Below are 19926 nucleotides of genomic sequence, written 5' to 3' on the forward strand. Positions count from 1 at the left end.
TGGAATAAATCTTGCACAGAGACCCAAGCATAAAAGGTAAAAATAGGACCAGGAAACTGCTCAACTGACAGTGTGGACCTTACCTTAGAGTGTGTGAGGCCCTGGGTTCAAGGCCCAGCAACACATGGGAGCACCATGGATGCCAGAGGGGGAGCTTCAAGGAGGGTGAAGTGGTGCTGCTGTGTCTCTTTTCTCTGTCTCTTTATGTTCTGCTCTCAAAAAAAAAAGAAAAGGAAAGGAAAGGAAAGAAAAGGAAAGAAAAGAAAGTGGAAGGCCACTCAGAGGTATTCTGTATATATATATATATACATATATATATATACACAATGAGCCTTGGGTTTATGCCCTGGTATAACATTTTAAAAAAAATTAAAAAGTGTGTGGGGGTGGGTGGGGTAAAGACCAGGAGGTGGCACACCTGGCTGAGTGACATTCATGTTACAATGTGTAAGGACCCTGATTCATGTTACAATGTGTAAGGACCCTGATTCATGTTACAATGTATAAGGACCTGCAGTGTGTGTGTGGGGGGAGCGCTTCATGAGCAGTGAAGCAGGACTGCAGGTGTCCTCTCTCTTTCTCTCTTTGCCTTCCTCCCCCTCAATTTCTTTGTCTCTATCCAATAAAGAATAAATAAAATACATATTTTTTACAGAGGTGAGAGGGCCAGCACAAGAGCTCGTCTGGACAGTGGGTCTGCTTTGCCGTGTGTGCGACACAGCTTTAAGCCTAGTCCCCAGAGCACTGGGGGAAACTTCACTATTGTAACTTCCCCTCGCCTCTCCACTCTTTCCCTGTCTGTGTCTCTTTCTATCTAAAACAGTCAGCTGGGAGCAGTTAATCCCTGGCCACAAGAAAGAAAATAAATAAATAAATAAATAAATAAATAAATAAATAAATGAAAGATGGCAGAGCCTATAGAAGATCTGACTGGCAAACATGAAGTCCTGCGTCTGCACACGTCAGCTGAATGCTTGCCCCCCCTCTTTCATGTAAATGTACTTTCTTTTTAATATTTTATTTATTGACTAGAGATAGAAATAGAGCAGATAGAAATGGGGGGGCTCTACACTGCTTCACAGCTCATGAAGCTCTCCCCCTTGCAGGTGGGAACCAGGGGCTTGAACCCAGGTCCTCAGGCATGGTAACATGTGTACTCAACTGGCTGTACTACCACCTGGTCCCTGCCTCTCTCTTTCTCACAGAAGAGATAAATAAAGCTAGCAAAGTGGGAAAAAAAGGTAGAATAAAAAAAGTCCTGAGCAGAGAGAAGCAGCCTGCTCTGAGAACCCCCTACAGAGCCCACCCTGAGAGTCTCCAAAGATGAGATCCACCAGCTAGAACCCACGCCCAGGCCCCCTCCAGGTAACTGCTGACCTCCAGGGGAGGTGACACAATGACCAGGCCACCGTCCCTCCTGAGAGCCTCAGCTGCAAACAGGTCACCTGACGTCCTCGAGTCCTCAATCCGCCACATCTAAATTTACCTTGCCCTCCAAGGACAAGCAGACAGGGGGCCTTATCTGAGCCGCTAAGTGGCAGAGTGACAGCCAAGCCGCTTCCTTATCTCCCCAAGGACAGGAGTGACGTGGGCTGAAGGACTTGGTTTCCCTGGTGATGAATTAGAGCCTATAGGGAGCTGGTGGGCAAACCCCCATTCCTGCCAGAAACCCAGAGCCTTTCCAGGGAAGGGACCCCGACAAGCCCGGTTGAGGACCCACTGCTGCAGCCCAGGGGAACAGCTCAGCTGCCAGAGCCCAGAACTTGCATTCCAGAGGTTCCCAGTTCGAGCCCCGGTATTGCATGGACTGAAGTAGTGCCTAGTGCACAGCCCAGAGGGGAGGCTGGAGGTCTCCGAGGAGATAGCCAGGGTCAGATTGGCCTTATCCCAGAGCTCAAAGGATAGAAACTTCTGAGACTCCACCTGCTGGGGGTCACAGGGTGCCCTCAGCAATGCCCAGCCCCCAGCAGGGTCTCTCTGCTGCAGGCTGAGATCTTTCTTAAAGAAAACGATCCAGCCCTTAGCAGTCCACATGTTGTAACAGCCATCAAGTGCTTTCTTTTTGAGTATCTGAATTCAGCTTTTTTTTTTCTCCCCTAAGCAACCCAGTCTAGTACCTCTGCCACTAGCAGGAGTTAAAGCTCTGTAAGACGCTCTCCCAGGAGCAGATGTGATCACCCCAACCCCCACCAGCCATCCGTGAGGGCACAGGGCCACTCTGTCACCAGTTCTCTCATAACCGTCACTCCCACCAGGGCTGGGGCGGGGCCCTGATTTATGATATAGCGTTTGGACAGCCCCTACAGAAATACTGCCAGACGGTGGAATAATTGACTCTTTCACTTGAGCCCCCGTATGCTTAGTTTTTTTTTTCCTAGTGAAAGAATAAAGTAGGCAATGAGCCTGAGCTAAATAAATTAAAATGCCACACTCTTCCCCCAACAGAACCCTTTGCGTCACTGAGAAATATTTGCAGACCTCAACAATCTTTTATCTTCACTATGACGTTCCCGCCTTCACCGGTTCAGACGCGCTGGGAACGTCTTTGGTTAGGGCTAATGCTCTTATGTGAACAATTAGTTTATTAACTAATCATGCCATTATTTGGTGATTAACGGAACACACTTTGGAGGAGTCCTTCCTCCCCTCATAGTCTTGTCTGTTTGCTGTCAGGACTGTCAAAAGTCAGCCACTAACTCCCGAGAGACTGACGTGAACAGTCACCGCTAGTCACAATTCTGGTTCCCACGCTGGAGAGGAAGGACAGCATTCATCTAATCATTGCCCTTCTATCCCTCCATTCTACCATGTGCTTACCTATCCACTCAGCTGCCTATACACCCAGGAATCCATCCACCTGTCTACTCAGTCACGCATCCATCCAACTACCTATCCATTCACCCACACATTCAACCGTCCATCGATTCATCCATCCATCCATCCACCCACACATCCAATTACCCATCCTTCCATCCACCTGTCCACCCTTTCTTCCACCCACTCACACACCCACTACTTACTACCCATTTTTGTCCATCTATCCAGCCAGCCAGCCAGCCAGATAACTGACCAATCATCCATACACGCATCCAATATATTAGTCCATTTATCCACACAGCCACCTACTCACCCAGTCATCCACCCACCTACCCACGCAGTCATGTGTGCACCATTGAAGTAATATCCATCCATCCATCCATCTTATCCATCCATCCATCCATCCATCCATCCATCCATCCATCCAGTCACCTGCCCACTCATCCCTGTATCCATTCATTCATCCTTTCATTCACCTATCCATTCACCTGCTCAATTACACATCTACCATTCATTCATCCATTCATCCACTCACCCACCTATCCAGCTACCTGCCCAATCATCCATCCATCCATCCATCCATCCATCCATCCATCCATCCGTGCTTCCACCCATCCATCTACCTGTGCTACCATCTATCCACTAATCCATCCATCCATCCATCCACGCACCCATCCATCCATCCAGCCATCCAGCCAGCCATCTACCTATCCACCCATCTGGTTGCTCACCCAACCACCTACCCATCTATCCATCAACTACCCTGCTGTGCCAACAATGGAAACAAGGATGGAAAGGACATAGCCTGTCTCCTTGAGGGTCCATGCAAAGACATGCTGAGAGTGGATCAGAGTGACGTTAGTCCTCCAAGGCTAAGGGTAGGGACCCTCCATGTGGTCCTCTGTCTCAGCAGCCTATAGCTGCACTGTCTCACCACCCCTTACCCCTAACTGACCTAGGGGCTCCTATCCTGCACCCCAACCTGGATTCCCCAGCCCTTAGAGCCCCATTTCTTGGCAGCAAGCAAGCCCAGGACTTTCCCAAAGGGCGTCGGAGGGGGAGCTCATGAATGTACAAGGAAAATAAATGCACAGGTCACTGCTCAGCTTGTGAACTAGCCTGGAGGAGAGAGGGCTTCTTGTTTTTGTTTTGTTTTTATTCCCTTTTGTTGCCCTTGTTGTTTTATTGTTGTAGTTACTATTATTGTTATTGATGTCATCATTGTTGGATAGGGCAGAGAGAAATGGAGAGAGGAGGGGAAGACAGAGAGGAGGAGTGAAAGACAGACAGACACCTGCAGACCTGCTTCACTGCTTCTGAAGTGACTCCCCTGCAGGTGGGGAGCCGGGGGCTCGAACCCGGATCCTTATGCAGGTCCTTGTGCTTTGCGCCATGTGCGCTTAACCACCCAGACTCCCAGGTTTTTTGTTTTTTAACATTGTATCGATTTTTGTTACTGCATAGAGACAAAGAAATTGAGAGGGAAAGGGGAGACAGAGAGGGAAAGAGAGAGACACCTGCAGCACTGCTTCATTACTTGTGAAGGCTCCCCCCCGCAGATGAGGACCAGGGGCTTCAACCCAGGTACTTCAACCAGGTGGCCACCACCCAACCCCAAGAGATGGCTTCTTATTGGAGGACTCATTCCAGCAGAAGCCCAATGGAAGCCAATAAGCAGATGGCAGCCCAGGCCGGCAGGCAGCAGTCAGGTTTAGGATGGACTACCTCGCTGCACGCGGCCCCACAGGGAGTTTTCTAGAGCCTTCAGGAGAGTTAAGCCTCTGGGAGATTCCCTGCCAGGGTGACATCTATAGAGCCAGTGGGACAGGTGGGGGCCAGCCAGGGGTCTCTCAGTCAGAGACACTTCCCAGCCAGAGCCTCTGCTCCCAGGTCCCCTCAGATGGGTAGGTAGGGGTGGGAGTGGGCCCACTGGAAGGTGAGGGCATGAGGGGAGGGGGGTGCTTCGGGAAGCAGGGCTACAGTGCAGGGGGCATCTGAGAGTCTGCAGCAGGAAAGGGGGGCTGGAAGGGACGCCCCAACTCCACAGAGCCAGCTCCCTTTAGAGGATCATAGTCTAAGTGAAGGAGAAGGAGGAAGAGGAGGAGGAAGAAGAAGACAGTCAGGGCTTGGGATCTGGGATCGGGGAGCTGACAGGCAGGACAGGCAGGTGTGTGACCATCAGCTGTGGCCAACTGCACCCACAGAGAGAACGGCTTTGGGGGTGTCATTTTTTTCAGCACTGAGGGCTCAGGAAGAGGGAAAAGAAAACCCAGGAGTTGGCGGCCACATCAAGGTACCCAACTGGTCTCTGGCTCATGGTGGTGCTGGGGATTGAACCTGGGACATTGGAGCCTTGGGTATGAATAGGGCTATAATATCCCCAGGCCCTAAAACACAACTGTATTAAGTAACATATACAACTTTATTAAATGTAGGGCTTTTAAAGCATATATATGTTTCTACACACACACACACACACACACACCTATACGATAAACATTTAATATATTTATTGCCAAGAAAGAACCCCAACATCATTATGGCATGTGTAATGCCAAGGATCAAACTTGTGACCTTATGCTTGAGGAACTAATGTTTTATCCACTACGCCAAGTCCAGGGCCACTAGAATCTTTCTTTTTTGTTTTTTTAGTTTTTTTTTTATCCTTTTAAATTTTTTAATTTATTTTCCTCTTTTGTTGCCCTTGTTTATAATTGTTGTTATTATCGTTGTTGGATGGGACAGAGAGAAATCGGGAGAGGAGGGGAAGACAGAGAAGGGGAAAGATAAACACCTGCAAACCTGCTTTACCGCTTGTGAAGTGAACACCCCCCACCCCGCAGGTGGGGAGATGGGGGCTCGAACCAGGATCCTTATGCCGGTCCTTTTGCTTCACACCATGTGCGCTTAACCTGCTGTGCTACTGCCTGGTAGGGCCACTAGAATCTTAGTCCACCTGTCTTATCCGTGAAGTCTAGAGCCCTCGACCATCCTTGGCAGAAAGACAGGTGACAAGCACCTCATTTCAACTTGTCTGGGACCAGATGCCCTGTACTTCCTACTTTTATGATTTACATTTTTAAGAACCAGATGAACCTAATAATAATATTTTGTTCATCCAGATGCCAGGTACATGATGGGTTGTTTGTTTGTTTGTTTTTGAAAAACAGTATAGAGACACAGAGAGAGGAGAGACTTCACAGCATCCCTCCCCCATCCTTGGCACTCTCGTGAGGGCAAGGGCTCAGTCCCAGGGCGGGCCGACACAGAGAGAGGAGAGACTTCTCAGCACCCTCCCCATCCTTGGCGCTTTCGTGAAGGCAAGGGCTCAGTCCCAGAGCCTCTCCCATGCTGAGGTGTGAGCTTTTCCAAGTGAATTATCTCCTGCTTCCACTGCCTTTTTTCTTTTTCTTTTTTTTAAAGATTTATTTACTGATTGCTTGATCTATAAGAAAAAGAGGAAGAGGAAGAGAGAGAGACCAGAGTTCTGCTGTGCCCACCTGGGCTGGTAAACAGGTGGGAGCAGCGCCACACGGAGGAGCCAATGGGAAAAGCAGCCTCGGGGTACATGGCGGCTGCAGGGAGTTCACCCCCAGAGCAGGGCACAAGCCCCCGAGGGCAGCGGGTCTTCAGGCTCTGGGTAACCCCTCCCAGTCCAGGGCTATGGGGTCAAATGTACTAACATGTGTCAGACGTGTCCGTGACCCCCGGCCGTCACAGGGAGCCAAGCAGATGTCACACAGTAAATTGGGGGGTGCCCCAGACAGACATACAAGGGAGACAGCTGGAGACAAAACACCCCACCCCGCATAGCCCTCACCAGTCAACCCAGTGTCTCCACCATGTGCGCCTGAGTGCTCCAGGCTGTGGGTTGAAGTGCCAGGCTGTGACACCCCTCAGTGAGCACCACCACTCCCAAGATGCTCACCCCACCCTCAGCTCCCAAAGCCCGAGACAGCTTCCTGCACGAAGACAGACAAGTGAGAGCCCCCTCATTGACCTGGCATCCCTCCATCACACTCCCATGAACTGCTCGGCTTCAAGGCCACTGATAGAAACACTCTGTGCCTCGGTTTCCCCATTTGTACGGTGGGGGCAATGTCAGCACCTGCTCTCAGGGGTGTCTGGAGGCTCCTGCTCAATGCACCCCAAACGGTTTGCAGAGCTGGGGCACCCTAGAATCGCTGCACCACTGTCACTGACCCACGTCTGCCACCCAGCAGACAGGCTTAGTCCCAGCATCTCCCACCCCCACGCCCCCACCCTGCAGCCCTGGACGCCCACTCACCGATGGTCCTCCGGAGCTCTTCACACTGGCTGATGTGCGGGAACTTGAGGATCTCCTTCCACTTTTTGCTTTTCCCTTTGCGTTTCCCTCCGCCCCCTGCAGAGACAGGAAGAGACTGTCAGCTGACTGCAGGCAGCACACCCAGTTCCCCGAGGGTGGGGGGCTGAGGTCAGGTCAACGGCGCCCACACCCACCAGGACACATCCCCGTGCTTTTCCTGTGGGGACAACTGGGTGGTCCTCCAGCCCTTAGCAGCAGTGCATAAGCCTCCAGACACAGAGCCCCGCTGCCAGGCCCTGCATCTCCCCAGGGCACCCTAGAACCTTCCTGCAGCAAAAGACAGGCCTGCTGGACTCAGCTATAGAGAAATGAGGTGGCCCACATACAGAAAATCAGAAGCTATGACCCTGAGCTCCATTGCATCTCAGGGTTGAAAGAGCCACTTCAAACACCTTCACTGGTGTAGAACATTTCAGGTCCCGGTGGAATTGGAGTTCAGAGCCCTCTGGTCATCCTCCCTTAACATTTATCCCTCCGGGAGTATGGAGCAAAACTGCTTATGGAGTGCAGAGGGTGGGAGTTCTGGCTTCTGTAATTGTGTCTTCACTGGATATGGGCGTTTGCAGGTTGATCCGTACTCCCTGCCTGTTTCTATCTTTCCCTAGTGGGGTTGAGCTCTGGAGAGGTGAGGTTCTAGGACACATCGGTGAGGAAGATGCCAAGGTTATGCAAGTCACACAGGTCAGACTTCTGGCCTCCGTGTTTGCCCTCTGCACCAGCTGGGCTGACACATGTACATACACACAGACTCACTAACTCAACACACCGACCTGCCTGAGTCACACACGCTCTCCTGCAGCCTCACGCCAACTCTACGAAGCAGAACTGTCCCTGTTCCCAAGTGACAGAGAAGGAAACTGAGGCATCAGGAATAAAGAAGCAAGTCACCCTGGCCCCACAACTCACACACAGCAGAGCTGAACCCTCAGTCCAAGCAGAATCCAGCCTCCAGAAACTCATTCCAACCTCCTGTCCATAAACCACTCTCTGGGGTGCACTGAAAACCAGGGAGATTCTCAGGGATCAAAGAGAAAGTCGGTGACAGTGACACAATGACAAAGCCTCAGAGGACACCCTCCCCCCAATAAGAGGAGCTGGCGCCCGAGCCTGAGAGATGTCTTGTCAGCCTTTAGACAGAAGGGAGCAGGGAAGTCTGGCTGAGTAGAGTGCCTGCCTTGCATGCGTGAGGCCCTGGGTTCAATCCCCTGTACCACGCTGAAAACATGATGAAGAAGAAATGGGGACCTTTCTAGGAGCTCGAAGAACTGCTGAGTTGGGGGTTCTGTCCTTCCTCCCAGGAAGGAGGGCAGGGGGAGTGGGCAGGCTGGCATGCCAGGCCTTCTGGGGGTGCAGGGGAAGCACTTCACCCAGGCAGGTGCACTCACAAGTGGCTGCTGCCAGCCCCTCTTCCCAGGCGCTGAGGCCTGCGGTGGCATGGGGTGTGGGACGTGGGGCGTGGCACTGGGCCTGTGGCCTGTGGGCAGCTTCCTGCACCCCTGGGCCCGCCTCCTGGCCTCACCACAGGGAGACCTCAGCCATCATCACAGAGGGATCCCTTGACCTATAATTAGGAAAACCCCAACTCCACCAGGCCTGGCCACCGATCACTGTGGGGACGGGGAGACGGCCCCCCGGCACACTCAGCTGCCGGAGGGAGGGTTAGAGGAGGCAGGGGAGACAGAGGACAGTCTCTCCAGAAAAACCTTGCAGGCTAGGCTGCCTCCAGCCAAGGCCCCACTTGCCAGGCCCTTCCAGCCCTGCCTCAGGACTCTCCACCACAGGGTACTAAGTATCCAGCACTGTGCCTTCATCAGAGCTTGGCCGCCCCGCCGGCTGTGCGCCTTGCCCAAGGGCTCAGTGCTTTCTACTGCAAACAGACACCTCCTCTGTGCCAACTCAAAGCAGAGGACAGAAAGGGCTTGCTCCCTGTCACCATTATCGGCACCACTATGACCTTCCCCACTACTGTCATCCTCGATATCAGTTCACTAGCTTCCAATCATCATCATTACTGATGTCCCCATCACTGCCTACTTTACTGTCACTGCCGCCACTGCCACTATCATTACTGTCCCCGCCATCTCCATCCCCACCAACAAGCCCACCATCCCCACCATGACAATCCACTACCATCACCACCATGACCAATATCATCATTCCCATGCTAACCATCTCTACAACCACATCCATCAAAGCCATGACCATCCTCACCACCACCTCCATCAACACCACCAGCACCATCACCATCTCCCCCAAGATCACCATCATCAACATCCTCACCACCACCTCCATCAACACCACCAGCATCATCACCATCCCCACCAAGATCAACATCAACACCCTCACCATCTCCACAACCACACCCATCAATACCACAACCATCCCCACCTCTGTCACCACCACCATCAATATCCTTAACACTATAAACACCACCATCTCCACCCCCCACCACCATCAACATTCTCAACACCATCAACACCTCCATCACTGGTATTCCCAGCGCCATCACGAACATCAATATTGCATCACCACCACTATGACTTTTGTTGATGGCAGAAATGAGGACACGGAGCTGGCAAGAGGCAGCAGGTCTCAGAGCCAAGTCTTGTAGCTCTAAGTTTGGTCATCTCTCCACTTACCACTACTTTCCCTCAACAATTTATCTCTCTCTCTCTCTCTCTCTCCCTCCCTCCCTCCCTCCCTCCCTCCCTCCCTTTCTCTCTCTTCCTCCCCTTCCCCATGATCAGCATGATGTCCATCTCTGTCCTCTGTTTGCCACAGGGAGATCAGGTAAGGGACCCTGGATGATTTATCACCTCTCTGGCCTCTTGGGCTACCGCCCCTTCTTCACTCACTCCCCTGTTCTGGCCACCTGCCCAATTTTGCTCCAGCACAGGAGGTAGCAAACACCACCAAGAAAGGGCTGGGAGTCTTGGTCTACAGGCAGCATGGAACCAGGCGAGCACAGCTGGACTCCATACAGAGTCAGAGAGTGCCTCAGTGAAATTCAAATGATCTATAATTTAACCACCTTCACATGGCTACACCACTGGCACTCAGCACAGTCACAATGTTGCCATAGTCCCAAACAACTGCCTCCTTCCAAAGCAGCATGTTCAGGTCTCTCTTGTTCTCTGTGTTATTTATTTATTCTTTCTCTTTTTAAAGATTTATTTTCTCAAAAATAAATAAATAAATTGCTAAAGTAAAAAAAGAAAAAGATTTATTTCCTCTATTTTTACAAGAGACAGAGAAGGAGGACAGAGCTCTGCTCAGCTCTGGCATCTGGCAGTCAGGGACTAGACCACATCTTCAGGCACCAAAGTCCTGTGTTCTTCCTGGTCCACTGAGCTCTCTCCCTGGTCCATGGCCACATTTAATATGATACCTTAGGCTTGTCCAGTGCCAAGAAGTATCTCCTGGGCCCTCTGCCTCTTTCTAACGTCATGTTTAAATTACCATGACGCTAATCACCTCCTACCTTTCTACACAGTGTGCTGCTTCTATTCATTCAGTCATTCTTCTTTTCACCAGAGCACTGCTTGGCTCTCATTTATGGTGGCGCTGGGGATGGAACCTGGGACCTTTGGCGCCTCAGGCATGGAAGTGCTTTTGCATCACCAGTAGGCTGTCTCCCCAGCCTGGCTTACTTCTGTATGTGGCTATTGCCTGGCGCTGCTCCCTTCCATTTTGTGTTTTATTTTGTACTATCTCCCAAGCACCTAGCCTAGTACTAGCACATAGTAGATGCTCAACGAATCTTGGGTGACTAGATACACTTACAGGACAAGGCAGTGCCAAAGGGAAGAAACAGTCCCCAAATGAACTCAGAACCAAACAGAAACCTACACAAGCCCATTCTGGTTTTGGCCGAGCCTCCGCTTTCCTCTCTGAAAATGGGAAGCCCACCTCCTTGTATCAAAGGTTCTCCTCTCTGGCCCCAGCACCCCTCTCCCGGGGTGGAGTGAACAGAGCAGCCAAGCCCAGTGGGGATTCTGACTCCTGTGTCTGAGAGCTGAGTGACAAAGTCCACTCCCCAACCACTCTTGCCACAGCATCCTAATGGGCACACACAAAAAAACCAGGTACACTTGTAGGGGGCAGAGAGCAAAAATGCTGAAAGCCTCAGGTGGGTGCACATTCGGCGGGGAGCCCCACACGATTCCCCCATACCTATGTGTCTCTTTAGACTTGACAGACCATTTCCATCAAGGGGAAGCAGACCCCCCTACACACACACACACACACACACACACACACACACACACACACTTCTGACAAACAGTTAAGTAAGGAGCTTCTCAGACATGTCCTTTCTGAGGAAAATCGCTTCTCAGATATATTGCTGGTCTCCTGGCACCCCTGCCCATATCAGTTTTCACAGTTGACAAGGTCTGGCCACAAAAACTAACTTTTTGTGGCCAAAATCATCCCTGCTTCCTACCAGAGCCCAAATTTGGTCACTTCTGTCTACTCTAGGTTTGCTCTGGGTGAAAAGAGGAGAGAATGTCAGGGAGAGGGAGGGTAGCCTCAAGAAAAACCGCCTATGGCTCCAAGCTGGCCTGCAGCTCTGCATTCTGTTGGAGAAGTAAACAGGGCTATTTGCTCAAGAAAAAATACCCCACGCTTTCATAGCCAGTCATAAAAATATTTGCATTTCCTTGGCGAGCACACGTCACCTCTGCTGTCCCCAGATTGAGGGCATCCCTCCTCAGATGAGGTGATCCCTTCCAACCAAACCCACCTCCAGACTTACTCTTTGAAAAGAATAAGGGCCAAGTGGTGGCGCACCTGGTTAAGTGCACACATTACAATGCACAAGGACCCAGGTTCAAGCCACTGGTCCCCACTTGCAGAGGGAAAGCTTCAAAAGTGGTGAAGCAGAGCTGCAGGTGTCTCTCTGTCTCTTATCCTCTCTATCTTCCCCTCCCATCTCAATTTCTCTCTGTATCTAATAATTATACAAAAATATTTTTAAAAAGAAAAGGGGGCCGGGCTGTATGTAGCACACCAGGTTAAGCGCACATAATACGAAGCATAAGGACCCAAGCAAGGATCCCGGTTTGAGTCCCTGACTCCCCACCTGCAGGAGGGTTGCTTCATAAGCAGTGAAACAGGTCTACAGGTGTCTCTCTGTCTCTCCCCCATCTCTCCCCATCTCCTCTCAATTTTTCTCTGTCCTATCCAAAAAAAAATCAAAAAAGGTGATCACAGGAGTAGTGGATTCATAGTGCAGGCATATGAGCCCCAGAATAACCCTGGAGGCAAAAAAAAAAAAGGAAGGGGAGAGAGAGATTTTTTTCTTTTTTTTCTTAGTGAGAGAGAACCAGAGCATCAACATTCTGGCACATATAACGCTTGGGATTGAACTCAGAACCTCATGCTGACGTGGAGTGAGCTCAAGAGACAGAAGAGACTCCAGGGCTTGGGATAATCACTTCAAAGTCTAAGGTGATGTAAGTCCCAAAGCAACACAGCACAGAGGCATCTGTGGAAAAAAATGAAGTTCTGGTGCAGAACTGGGGTTTCCTAAACTGGGGACCAGAGAGAATCCTGCATTCCCATGTACCTCTACCCAAAACACATTGGTAAAGGGTACTTTCAGTCACCCATGCCTAGGACCAAGATCCTCAGTATTTCCTGATCACATGCCTCACGGCCTCTCTGGGATACAGCCTCCAAGATGGCGCCTGCTTCCTATCAAGTACTTTAGTCCACACACAGGTCCCTGACCCCTGCAATCAGCTTTGGGGTTGCTTCACACATAGAACCTACACCCCAAAGGATAAGGAGGAGGTGATGGAATGTGAGCCCAGTGGTCCAGAAGGTCTGGGTGCTCCTGTCCTATTTGGAGTCCTTGGCTCCAAGGGAAGCCAGCCGCCATGTTGTGAGGACACTCAAGTGGAGTCTTGTGTGTGGAGGAAATGAGACTTTCTTTCTACAAACTGCCAACATTCCTGTGAGTGAGTGAGTGAGTGAGTGAGTGAGTGAGTGAGTGAGTGACTCTGAAGAGGCTCCTCTGGCCCCAGTCAAGCCTTCAGATAATGCAGCCCCTGAACAACACTGTGACAGTAACCTCATAAGAGGCACCCAACTGAGTCATTCAAAAGTTTCCTGACCCTCCAAATCATGAAATAGGGCTGGAGAGATAGCTCACTGGGTAGGCTACCTTCCTTGCCATGCACACAGTCTAAGCTTGAGCCTTGAGCCCCAGGATCACACAGGAAGTGTCCCCAGTTTGAAGGGGGCTTTTTTTTTTTTTTTTGCCAACAGGATTATCTCAGTACCGGCACCACTGCTCCTGGTGGACTTTTGTTCCAATTTATTATTATTATTATTATTATTATTATTATTATTATTATCATTATTATTTAGGACAGAGAGAAATTGAGAGAGGACAGAGAGACAGAGAGAGGGAGAGAGGATGGCGGTAGATAGCATAACGGTTATGCAAAGAGACTTTCATGATTGAAGCTCTAAAGTCCCAGGTTCAATACCCCACCCCACCATAAGCCAAAGCTGAGCAGTGCTCTGTAAAAAGAGAAAGGGCAAGGGAGGAAAGGGAGAGGGAGAGAGAGAGAAAGACAGATACCTGCAGACTTGCTTCACCTCTTGTGAAGCGGACCTCCTGCAGGTGGGGAGTAGGGGTTCGAACCCAGGTCCTTGAGCTTGGTAATATGTGTACTTAGCCTAACTGGATGTGCCCACCCCCCTAGATTATGCTCCTTTTCTGTCTCTGTATGTATGTTACTTCCTGTCTAGACGCGAATAATAAAATTGACGTAGGAACGAACGGTGAAATCATGCAAGCATGAGGCCCCAGTTCCAGAATAAGATGTATATCATAAGGAGATAGATGTGTGTTGCTAGTCAAAGCAGCGGGTTCAGGGTGACGCCACACAGCAGCAGCTGACCGGCACGGCCATTCACTGAGCCCTGTAAATTCTGCATTCACACAGCACACTGTCCCCTGCCGTGGGCCGGGCTGCCCCAAACTCACTGGACACCTCAGGCTCACTACAAACCCACTGCTCCTGGTGGCCATCTTATTTTCTGTTGTTGTTGTTATTATTGTTGCTGCTGTTGGACAGGACAGAGAGAAATTGAGAGAGGAAAGGGGAGACAGAGAGGTGGATATATATATATATACATGTGTATATATATATATAATTTTATTTACTTATTTTCCCTTTTGTTACCTTTGTTGTCTTTTTATTGTTGTATTCGTTATTGATGTCTTCATTGTTAGATAGGACAGAGAGAAATGGAGAGAGGAGGGGAAGACAGAGGGGGGGAGAGAAAGACAGACACCTGCAGACCTGCTTCACCACCTGTGAAGCGACTCCTCTGCAGGTGGGAGGCCAGGGGCTCGAACCGGGATCCTTGTGACGATCCTTATGCTTTGAGTCATGTGTGCTTAAACCCACTGCAATATCGCCCGGCCCTCCATTTCCAGGCTTTTTAAGAAAGTAAATCATCTCCAGCCTCTCCAATGGCTCCCCCAGACTTGACCCTGTGGGCTGAGGTTCCTCCCTTCCCCTCCCCCCCTCACCCAGGTCTCTGCACCGGCCACATCCCCACTGGCCCTCTGACACACCACGTCTGCTGCCTCTGAGCCCGGATGCAGACCTTTCTGCCTCACACAGGCCCTGCAGCTTGCCCTTTGGTTTCTAGCTGAGAGGGGCCTCCTCCTGGGAGGCCTAGAGCCCCCCACTGCTCCCCATCACTCTGCCTTGTGTTCCAACCTTCAGAAATGATAATGATAGCGACTTGAGGTTATTCTAGCCGCTTATCTCCCCAGCTGGTTTATTACCAGCCATCCTGCCCAACCCCAGGGAGGTTGCTTACTGAAAGCTGGCACCATGACTGTACCCCGTGCCTAGCACCAAGAGGGAGGAAGTAAGTTATTGTTGAATGAATGAGTGAGATTGAATCCTTAACTCGTTTTTTTAGGAGGTGGGGGGATGGAACCCAGATCTTAGAAATGCACAGTCTCACCAGTCCCAGGACACTCTTTTTTTTTCCTTTCTTCATTCAGATAGACAAAAAGAGACACAGAGAGGAGGAGACATTAAACTACCAGAGCTTCCCCCAGTGCTATAACATCTCCCATATGGTGCTGGGGCTCAAACTCAAGTCTTAAGTATGGTGAGGCACATGTCCTACCTGGTAAGGATCTCTCTGGCCCATAATCCCTCATCTATTTTTTTTCTTTGTACCAAACAGGGGCTTCACTGTTCTAGGCTGAGTTTTTCATAAAGAAAAGGCAGAGAGAGAAACAGAAGAATAAACACAAGACAAGCAGTTGGCCCTACAAAGTCTCCCTCTAATTATTATTATTATTTTTTAATAAATGCTTGGGTTATTTATTTATTTATTTATTTATTCCCTTTTGTTGCCCTTGTTGTTTTATTGTTGTAGTTATCATTGCTGTCATTGTTGTTGGATAGATCAGAGAGAAATGGAGAGAGGAGGGGAAGACAGAGAGGGAGAGAGAAAGATAGACACCTGCAGACCTGCTTCACCGCTTGTGAAGCGACTCCCCTGCAGGTGGGGAGTCGGGGCTCGAACTGGGATCCTTATGCCGGTCCTTGTGCTTTGCGCCACCTGCGCTTAACCCGCTGCGCTACAGCCCGACTCCCGGGTTTTAATTTTTTTAAAGAGTTTATTTATTCATGAGAAATAATAGGAGAAGAGAGAGAAAGAACCAGACATCACTCTGGTACATGTGCTGCCGGGGATCGAACTCAGGACCACATGCTTTAGAGTCCAAAGCCTTAATCCACTGTGCCACCTCCCAGACCACAGTTGAGCACACACATTACCACACACGCCGATCCAGTTCAAGCCCCACTCCCCACCTGCAGGAGGGAAACTTCAGGAATGATGAAGCAGGGCTGCAGGTGTCTCTCTTTCTCACTCCCTCTCTATCTACCCTCCCCTCTCAATTTCTTTCTGTCCTATCAAGTAAAGAGAAAGACAGAGGGAGTCGGGCTGTAGCGCAGCGGGTTAAGCGCAGGTGGCGCAAAGCACAAGGACCAGCATAAGGATCCCAGTTCAAACCCCGGCTCCCCACCTGCAGGGGAGTCGCTTCACAGGCGGTGAAGCAGGTCTGCAGGTGTCTATCTTTGTCTCCTCCTCTCTGTCTTCCCCTCCTCTCTCCATTTCTCTCTGTCCTATCCTACAACGACAACAATAATAACTACAACAATAAAACAACAAGGGCAACACAAGGGAATAAATAAAATAAATATTAAAAACCAGGTTCCAGAGATAATCCTAGTGGTAAGAAAGAAAGAGAGGAAGGAAGGAAGGAAGGAAGGAAGGAAGGAAGGAAGGAAGGAAGGAAGGAAGGAGTAGCCTTATCGGCCCAGGAGGCTACTACATAGCTAGAGTGTTGGACTTATAAGCATGAGGTTCAATTTTCAGCATCTCATATGCCAGAGTAGTACACTAGTTCTCTCCTTATCAATAAGCAAACAAATCCTTGAAAAATAATGCTTCTGGAGGGCCAGGCAGCAAAATATCGGGTTAGCACCAAGTGTAAGGACCCACGCAAGGATATCGGCTCCCCACGGGGGGGGGGGGGGGGGGGGAGCGCACATGGCAGCTTTGTAAGTGGTGAAGCAGGTCTGTAGGTGTCTATCTTTCTCTCTCCCTCTCTATCTTCACCTCCTCTCAATATCTCTCTGTAATAGCCAAAAAAAAAAAAAAAAAACCAGAAAAAACCTCCGCCAGGAGCAGTGGATTCGTAGTGCCAGCACCCAGCCCCAGCAATAAAAAAAAAAAAAGAGGTGGAGCTGCAGGCATCTCCTCTAATATACATATATATACTGTCGGCTATAAAACATTAATCCCCAATAAAGAAATATATACATGAATAAAAAATAATATATATTTACCAAATGTAAAAAAGAAAGAAAGAGAGAGAGAATGCTTCTTTGCTTGTAAACTGGCCAAGGAGGGCACTCCAGGCAGATAAGCTCTCTATTCCCAAGAATCCACGTCAGATTGGACATGGTGACACGGGGCCTGGGGTACCAGTTTCCACAGATGCGGTAGCGAACCCCCTGTCCAAAGGGCTTCCAACAGCACGCGTGGACTGTCATAAGGGTGCAGGAACTGAAGCTGATATGAGAGTCCCAGGACTCAAATCCACACCCCCGCCCCACCTCCCTCTCACCTGTGCCCCAGCACGCCCCTGGCCCACACCCCACTCTAGAAACCTGCACTCACACCCTCTGCCAGCACAGGATCCTAGCTCCAGCCAAACCCCAATCCCTCTGCCTAGGGGTCACACTCCCCTACTCCAGCAGTGATCCTGTGAGGGTCCCGGACCCCCTCCATGAGATGCCACCTCCCCGCTGACTCTGCAGGGTCCTGGGCTGTGGGCAAGGGGGGCAGCAGAGGAGGAAGGAGCAGCCACTGTCTCCGGCAGGACAACCTTTGCCCCAGTGACAGGCCCACAAGCAGGGGTGGGGCCGGCAGGTGGGGCCAGGCGTCACTCTGGCGTCACCCTGGCGACTGGCAGGAGCCCCAGCAGCCCCTGACAGAGGCCCTGGGAAACCCTGGGCTCCTGTGCAGACCAGGCTGTGCTCATACACCTGGTGCTCCAGCTTCATTACTCAGCAAGTGCTGAAACTTTGCTGAAGTCTGGTGTTTAGCTTCCAGACCAACTGTCCTGGAGGGCCTGAGACAGCCCAGCCAGAGAGCTGGGGGGACAGGCAGCATGTGGGGGTACACAAGAAAGATTAGCCCCAGCTCCCAGTAGCCACCAACCCCACCCTCAGCTGCAATAAGTAAGGAGCCACCGGCCCCAGAGCACATGTGATGAACCAGGAACTCTGCCTGGGAAATGAGTGTGGGGCAGGGCCCAGGCAGCCCACCAAGAAGGGACCACAGGCCTTAGGCTAGCCCTGTCCCTGTGAAGGACCCTTTCTCCTCTAGGAAGCAGGGAGTGGGTCTATTATGAAGGGAGGACACACACCAAGCCAGATCAACCCAATGGGCAAATACTGAAGGTTCCACTAGCAGCACACAATCATAAGACCGGGGGGGGGGGGGGGTCAGCTGCATGAACTCCTTACTGTGCTTGAAGCCCTGGGTTCAATTCCAGTCATCGCTTGAGAGCACTATGCATGGCACCGGGAGGACTCTTGTGTGTGCTAGAGTGGTGCTGTGGTATCTCTCCTCTCTCACTCTCTCTCTCAGCATATGGAGATACTTTGGTATCTCCCTCTCCTTCATTTCTTAAGTATACGAGCTAAAAATTAAACTGACTAGGCCCAGGAAGTGGTGCCATCGATAAAAGCGCTGGACTTCAAATCTTGAGCTCGATTCCTATCACCACATGTGCCAAAGTGCTGCTCTAGTTCCCCCTCTCTCTCATTAACAAATAAATAAAGCTTTGAAACTAACGGGACTAGGAAGGTTGCACATTGCAGTCACACACATTCTGAAGTTCATTCCCTGGTGCTGTATAAGAAAGAATAAACAGGTACAGGAAGACAGGCACCCAAGGGGAGCAGGAATAGAAAGGAGAGGAAGCCACCAGAAAATCAAAAACAGTGGAGAAAAAAAAAGGTAACATCCGAGAGTTACGGGGCAATACCAAGAGGGACAACATTCATCTCACCGGGGCAAAAGAAAAAAGAAGGGGACAGGACTCATATTTGAAGAATATTATTGAGGGGCCAGGTGGTGGCACACTTGGTTGAGCACACATGTTACAATGCACAAGAACCCAGACTCAAATCCCCAGTCCCCACCAGCAAGGAGGAAGCTTTGCAAGTGGTGAAGCAGGGCTGCAGGTGTCTCTCTGTCTCTCTTCCTATCACTCCCTTCCCTCTTGATTTCTAGCTATCTCTATCCAATAAATAAAGATTTTTTAAAAATATATTATTAGCTGAGAATTTCCCTCAAATTAAAGAAGGAGATAGACCCCTAATCCAGGAAGCTTGGAGAAGTGAATCCAAACCTAAGTTCAGCAAGGCATATAATACTTAAAATGACAACGATCAAAGACAAAGAGAAAACCTTGAAGGCTGCTAGAGAAAAACACAATCACCTATAAAGCCAGTCCCATGAGACCATCAGCTGATTCCACTACAGAAACTCCATAGCTAGAAAGGACTGACAGGATTCCATTCAAAGTTCTGTATGGAGAAGACCTCGCCCCAGGAACACCTCATCCTCCTAGGTTGACAACCAGGTTCGAAGGAGAGATGAAGAGCTTTTCAGACAAGCAATAGCTAAAGGAATTCACTAGCACTAAACCCAAGTTACAAGAAACACTAAAATAAAAATATAAAATGTCCTCACACACAGGCAGTAAACAATGTGAGAGGCCAGGTGGTGACACACTTGGTTGAACACACATATCACATTACACAAGGACCCAGGTTCGAGCCCCTGGTTCCCACCTGCAGGGAGAAAACTTCATAAGTGGTGAGGCAGGGCTGCAGGTGTCTCTGTCTCTCTCCCTCCCCTCTCAATTTCTCTATTTCTCTATTCAATAATAAATAAATAAAATATTTTAATTGTTTTTTTAATGTGGTGGCAATAAGGGGAGAGCTTAACAAAGAGTATGGACTTAGACTAGAGAACCGAATCAACCAGGGGTCTGGGGTGGGGGGTGGCCCAAGGGACTATAGTGGAGGTATACTGGTGGTGCTTTGGAGTGTGTGTGTGTGTGTGGGGGGGTGCGTTTTAAAAAGGTAAGAAATTGTACTTCTAGAACACTTATAGACTTGTAAACCAAA

At 50.1% G+C, this 19926-nt stretch overlaps 1 protein-coding gene across 2 annotated transcripts in view; it reads right to left on the bottom strand.

Moving 5' to 3' along the window:
* The window catches only part of GRK5 (G protein-coupled receptor kinase 5), a 198915-nt gene that overhangs the window by 92715 nt on the left and 86274 nt on the right, over positions 1 to 19926 (bottom strand). For both annotated transcript variants that reach the window (XM_060171191.1, XM_060171192.1), the window contains one exon: positions 7106 to 7201. In XM_060171191.1, coding sequence (XP_060027174.1) covers positions 7106 to 7201 — 96 coding nt within the window. The remainder of the gene's footprint in view (positions 1 to 7105; positions 7202 to 19926) is intronic.

This window comes from Erinaceus europaeus, chromosome 14, assembly GCF_950295315.1.
Source record: "Erinaceus europaeus chromosome 14, mEriEur2.1, whole genome shotgun sequence".
NCBI classification, from domain to species: Eukaryota; Metazoa; Chordata; class Mammalia; order Eulipotyphla; family Erinaceidae; genus Erinaceus; species Erinaceus europaeus.